Raw genomic sequence first — 6358 nt, forward strand, 5'->3', positions numbered from 1 at the left:
CAGAGATCTGCTGTGTACTGGTGGATCTAGACAATATTTTGTGCAGCTGATTCCTCCATAAACATACCAGAAAATATATGCCTTCTTCGTTTGCCTATAAATCTTTACTGTAAGGCCTTATAAATATATATAATCTTGTGCTGTTTTACATTTTTAAGACCTTTTTGAAAAGTTAGTGGACATTCAGTTGTCAAGAAAGATCATTTGTCGTTGGGTGACCTGGTAGATGATGTCTCAAAAAATCCAACCCTGCTTTTAACATTATAACAGATATGTCAAGTTTTGGCATTTGAGTTGATTATTTGTGTCCCACAAATTTGCGGATAGTTGAATGAAAGTGTCAAAATCATTTATTTCTATCCGCTTTTATCTAATGCCTCTCGATAGATATACAGTTGGTCACCAATTGTCTCTGCTCTTAAATTTTTTTTAAAATGTCAATTAAACATAATACCTTATGGCCCCTTAGTTTTTGCTGACTCATCAAGTATAAACCTTGTTTCTTCAACTATTTTAAAACTCTCAAACTATTGGCAGCGGTATTATTTCACTTATCTAACTTCAGTTTCACTTGGCCTTATTTCAAAGAGACCGGATTGCGGTGCCCAGCTTAGATGAATTCATACCAGAATAAATAGGAATATAAGACTGACACATACAGGGGGAAAGGTATTTCGAGGTTGTAGTTATTATAGCATTGTATTTTCTCCTTTTGGTCCTTTCCATTCCATACACATGCTGCTGATCACAGGTGACGTAGTCTTTGATTGTGTCCAGTAATGGCCGGTTGTCTTTATCAATATTAAATGATCGGTGATGATATTTCTGAGGTTTCCCTCAGATGACGTATGATTCTGCATGGTTTAGTCTTTATTACAAGTTGTGAGGGGTCAAGCTAAGCACAGAGAACGCTGCTCGATGTTTCCGCAGTAACAGGCGGATTTTCTCATCATCTGAATCGGGATCTAGAGGTTTGCTGTATTCATCATCTTCATTCTCTGAAGGTGTCAGTTCCCCAGGAGCTCGGGAGCCAAGGGATGGTTGACTAGTAGGGTCTATGCTGCTCTTCTTACGCCACTTAGTGCGCCGATTCTGGAACCAGACCTGATCAGACAACAATAAACATCACAAGATCTGTTTATCCATCTGCCTCTATATCGAAAGAGTATATTTCCAATAATGTATTAATTATTTGAATTTATTCTCTTTTGAAAATAAGAGGGAAATGATCAACTTGTATAAATAAATATAAATGTTCCATATAGTAAACTTGATGCAAAGTTGTTATTATTAAGGTCATTCTACAAGTTAAATGGGCACTCTTTGCACCGGAAGGAAGAAAAGGTTTAATCTATGAAAATGTTCTTCACAGTAAGAGCTGTAAAATGTGGAGACTTCCACAGGAGCTTGTTCTAGCCAACTCTGTAGACTGCTAAAAAGGGCTGGATGGGTTTCAAAATGCAGAAAATATGACTGACTATTAATAATAATAGGATATAACAATGTAGAATTCTCCAGTGAGTATCTGATTCCCTTAGGGAATCTGGAAGGATTTTTTTTTCTCTGTTTGAGTTTTTAGCCTTATTCTGGATTAACTGCAAGTTTATGGTTCTGATGAGGCAGATTTTTGATTGATTTTTGGGTAAACTAGAGGGATTTGTCTATCTATCTATCTATCTATCTATCTATCTATCTATCTATCTATCTATCTATCTATCTATCTATCTATCTATCTATCTATCTATCTATCTATCTATCTATCTATCTATCTATCTATCTATCTATCTATCTATCTATCTATCTATCTATCTATCTATCTATCTATCTATCTATCTATCTATCTATCTATCTATCCTCTCATTTTACAATATGACAAAAGTGAGACTTGCATGTCTGCTATCACAGTAAGATCTGTTGATGATACATATGACAATAATTCAGCAACATACCTCTCATACTCAGCATAATATTTCCTGCACTAGCAACATTGTGTTTAAACACAGATATACCCACCTTGACTTGAGATTCGCTCATGCCCAGGCTGAAGGCCAGTCGTGCCCTTTCTGGGCCTGCAAGATACTTTGTCTGTTCAAAGGTTTTCTCTAGGGCAAATATTTGATGGCCCGTGAAAGTGGGGCGAGTGTGTTTCTTCCTTGAGGACACATCCGTATTTCCTGTTTGGGCTGACAAAACCCCCAAAAAACAAATGAAATGCCGTGGCTATACTTTTGGCAAAACTGCAAAAATTAGACAACAGGCATCTGTAGTGTTTAAGCACCTTAAAGATAATTAAACTCTAGAGTATTACATTTTTTTAATTAGAAAGCATATCGACCAATGTATTTTTAATTTAGGAAATCTTGGAAAATTATTTTCTAATTTTTATGATCTTTATGTTGTATTATCGTTTGCACAGTGAATGTTTTTGCGTACTGTAACACACAGATAGTATGCCAGTAGGTGTACCTCAATAGGCTTTGAAATGCTCGAAATTTGTTTAGACACTAATTTTTTTTCTTGCATGCAAAAAATTATATTTATTCTACTTAAAACATGTTTTTATTTGAGAAAGTGGTTATAATTTATCTTTAGTACAGCTATTCTTTACTCATTCAATGCTTTTCATGAATGACATGTATGTATGTATGTATGACCATTTACGTTTGTTTGAAATTTGCAGCATTCCTTTGTTAAAACTGTTAAAACATCACTTGCCCACTGTTTTATCTTATTAATACTTTATATTATTAAAAAACAGAATGCATATGTTGCCTGCCTTTTATAACAGGAAATGTTAATAAAAGTCCCTCCAGAATGTATGTAGGTATAGAGCAAGTGCCTCCTACATGTGCAGCTATAATCTTCTATAGGAGGTGAACCATCTTTACATGTTATAAATACTTTAAGGTACAAGTTCTACAGGCTACGTCTTCCAATCATTTTCAAACTTAAAGTTTCTGTTTCTATTAGTAAGAATATTTTGTTTTCTAACACCCGATTATATCAGTATTTCTGTCCTCCTACTTTTCCCCCCTTGTATTACAGACATTTTCATTAGATTGTTAGCTCTTACAGGAATGATTTATTGCAAATCTTGTCCTTTATATTTTTATCTCTTTAAACTTTCATTTTGTACAGCCCAGCAAAAGCCTTTGAAATATATAAATCAATAACAATATCAGCATATTACTCACCATTACTGAGTGTTCTGTTTCCTGCTCTCCAATCCTGACCGATATCCGTCCAACCGGTCTGGCCTTGTGTGCTGTATGGGTTTCCACCTTTAGCTATGATACCCGCTTGGTCTCCAAAACAGCTCCCTGTAGTTGAAGATCGTCCATAAGCTGGGACAGCCTGGTATGCTGGAAGAACTCCACCATGTGGACCAGGCAGGGGTCTGCTGAGTATGTCTGAGATGCCATGCGGTGTACCTGTAGGGAAATGGCACCCCAGTACAGAACTGCTGAGCTTGTGGAAGGTGGTGTGGGCAGGAAACTGGCAGCCGGGGGTTTTAATGTCAGTATAGGCAGGCAGCATAAAGGCTCCAGGATGGTGTGTCTCCATAGTTGCTGAATTTTAGATTACCTGTTCTTGCGAGATTGCACCAGCAGTAAAGCTGGGAAACTCTTCAGGTTGGGTCAAACCCATGAAAAGGCTCTGAAACCTATATTTAGTCTGTGACTCTCTCCCAGGTTCTGGTGGAGACTAGTAAAGTAGGTTTAAAAGAATTCCAGAGAGACTGATGGGACTTTCAGGAAATAAGTATTGGTTTCCAGGCTTGCCTATTAACCTGTACTAACATTCTCCCTTGTTTGTCCTTACCTCTCTTTGTCTGCCTTCTCTGGTCTACCTTTATTACTGCATATCCCCACTTTCCCTGGGCTCTTAGCTCTTCTCGCCACCCTCTTCTTCCCTTTATTCTCCTTTGGCTTTCTCTCACCTTGTCTTCTTTCCCTGCCCCACTCTCTGTTCCTCACTATCTCTCACTCCGTCACTGTCTCTCTCAAAGTCTCATTTCTCAATTTCCTTGCTCCTTCTGTGTCTCTCTCTCCAGCTCCCTCTTTTTCTACTTCCCTCTGTCTTAGTCTCTCATTCTATTTTCTTTCACTCCGTCTCACTTGTTTTGCAATCATCATTTCCTTTGTTCACTTTGCCTTCTTCGATTTCTCTTTCTATATTCCCCTATGCTTTCTTTCCTTCGCCGCCAGCTCTTGGGTCTTTCTCTAAAACTTCTCTCTTAGTGTGTTTCGCCTTCCAAGTTCACCTTCCTGTTCTTTTATTCTTGTTCTACTTCTAGATTTGATCCGGCAGCACTATTAACTGTCCCTTAATGCCTACCTATAGATTCTATTTCCCCTCCTCTCCAATCTCAGTAAGTTTTCTTCTTCTTATAGCCCTCCTCATCGAATGCAGGTGAACCTACACTTCACATTGGCTCACCTCCTCCCTCACCCTTACAGCTTAGTTATTGGCCAAGGTAAGGGGGGGGGGGGGTGATGGCCAATGATTGGCCGCTCCCCACAGCTTTCGCACCCTGCTGGACGTCCCTAGATAAATGGAACTTTAAGATAGGGAATTAATGAGTTTGATTTTTTCCACAGAGATGTTTGTCCACAAACTAAAGCTGCCTATCCCCTCTGCTACAGCAGGATTTATGGCAAGCTAACAGATTGCAGTACACAGCCGAAGAACAATACATTTGAAGCCGTTGTCAATTTAAATAGTCCTTTTTTTATTTTTACAATTTTCTTTTCTTTGGTTTAACTATTTGATTTATAATTCTATATGTATACCAAGCACGATTTTTACTTCACAGTATATAAACTTTAACCAGAGATTATCTATACGACTAGCTGCTATATCTATGCCAATTAAGACACAACGACTGTTGATAAGAGGGTGCAGAGTTGTTGAAATAAAAAAGAAATAGGTGTCACTTGAATGAGGCAGATTGGTGTTAGGGAACCGGAGAGAATTTGGAGCTTTTAATGTCTCCTCTTAATTAATATTGACTGGCTTATGTTAGGGTTAACAAAACGGCCAAGATTTGGCAGAAAGAATTGTATTGATTTTATTTGTAATAAATGGACAAGAAATAGCAGATTAGTAACACAGAGATCAGAGATAAAGAAAAGGCCCCTACCATCAACCCCTGCTTATGGTCATTGATACTTTGTCCAGCTTGGGTAGTACCTCCAGCCCCTTTTTATTTATTTCATCCTCACAATCCGTCAGTAAAATCTGCCTTCTTAAGGGCCATACACACTATAAGATTTTCTGAAGACTTTTTCCTTCAGGTTTACCTTTTCTATGTAGTGCAAGGGCCTGCCAGATTGCATACAAATGGAAAGTGTTTAGGTTTGACCTCATATTATATGGTTTTGGTAAATCTAAAGGAAAAAGTCTTCAGAAAATCTTATAGTGTGTATGGCCCATTAGGCTTTTCTTGGAATTGTAACCACTTCAATACCAGGGACTATTACCCCCTTCCTGCCCAGGATAATATTTTTCTTTCAGCACTGTCGCACTTTGACAATTTTGCGGTCATGCAACACTGGACCCAAATTAATTTTTTATCATTTTATTCATGCAACTAGAGCTTTCTTTTGGTGGTATTTAATCACCACTGCTTTTTTTTTTTTTAAATAAACAAATAAAAGACTGAAAATTAAAAAAAAAAATGTTTTTTTTGTTTCTGTTATAAAATGTCGCAAATAAATACCTGTTCTTCATAAATTAATCACAAAATGTATTCTGCTAGATTTCTTTGGTGGAAAAAACCAAAACAGTGTATTTTAATGAGTCTGTAGGAAAGTTATAGAGTCCACAAACTATGGTATATATCTGAAAATTGTTAAATCCTGATGTACTGATGGCCTTTCTCATTTCCTGAGGCCCTAAAATGCCAGAACAGTACACATATCCCACATTGGAGAGTAGACAGTCCAAGGTATTTAGTAAGAGGCTTGTGGGTTTTTGAAGTTGTAATTTCTTTTTCATTTATTTTTTGGAAAATTACAAAATTTAAAAAAAAGTTATAATTTTTTTTTGTATTACATTTTTTTTTTCACAATTATTTTTTTTTTTTTTTAACATACTGTAACCAGAGCAATATATTAATACCATAGTTTATGGCAGTGAATTACATTGCTATAAGCAAGCATTTTACTGAATGAAAATTATTTATACAATGTTTGGTTGTGATTACCTGTGATTGGTCAAAGCTAATCACATGGTACAGATGGGCTGTGATTGGCCTTGTCTGTATCATGTGAACAAATTGACCAATAACAGCTACCAACACAATTGTACACAATGGATGGCATGAAAGGAAACTATCCATTGTGTACAACTGTCC

The 6358-nt window shown here is 36.9% G+C and overlaps 1 protein-coding gene across 1 annotated transcript; it reads right to left on the minus strand.

The window, feature by feature from the left end:
- Positions 1-809: 809 nt before the first annotated feature.
- NKX6-3 (NK6 homeobox 3) lies at positions 810-4690 on the minus strand. The gene is made up of 3 exons (XM_082255474.1): positions 3195-4690; positions 2014-2183; positions 810-1104 (listed from the first exon to the last, which is right to left on the minus strand). Exons 1-3 carry the CDS (start codon positions 3562-3564, stop codon positions 874-876), a joined length of 771 nt encoding a protein of 256 aa, XP_082111600.1. The 5' UTR covers positions 3565-4690; the 3' UTR covers positions 810-873.
- Positions 4691-6358: the final 1668 nt, after the last annotated feature.

This window comes from Pelophylax lessonae (assembly GCF_965119305.1).
Source record: "Pelophylax lessonae genome assembly, chromosome: 4".
In the NCBI taxonomy this organism is placed as follows: Eukaryota; Metazoa; Chordata; class Amphibia; order Anura; family Ranidae; genus Pelophylax; species Pelophylax lessonae.

What these genes read in the sequence shown, in the direction of transcription:
- NKX6-3 (XM_082255474.1), bottom strand. Translation starts at nt 3,564, where the DNA reads ATGGAGACACACCATCCTGGAGCCTTTATGCTGCCTGCCTATACTGAC. An exon ending in AAACAGAACACTCAGTAATG is followed by an intron (nt 2,184 to 3,194) that starts GTGAGTAATATG and finishes GGGTTTTGTCAG; the next exon opens with CCCAAACAGGAAATACGGAT. An exon ending in TGAGCGAATCTCAAGTCAAG is followed by an intron (nt 1,105 to 2,013) that starts GTGGGTATATCT and finishes TTGTCTGATCAG; the next exon opens with GTCTGGTTCCAGAATCGGCG.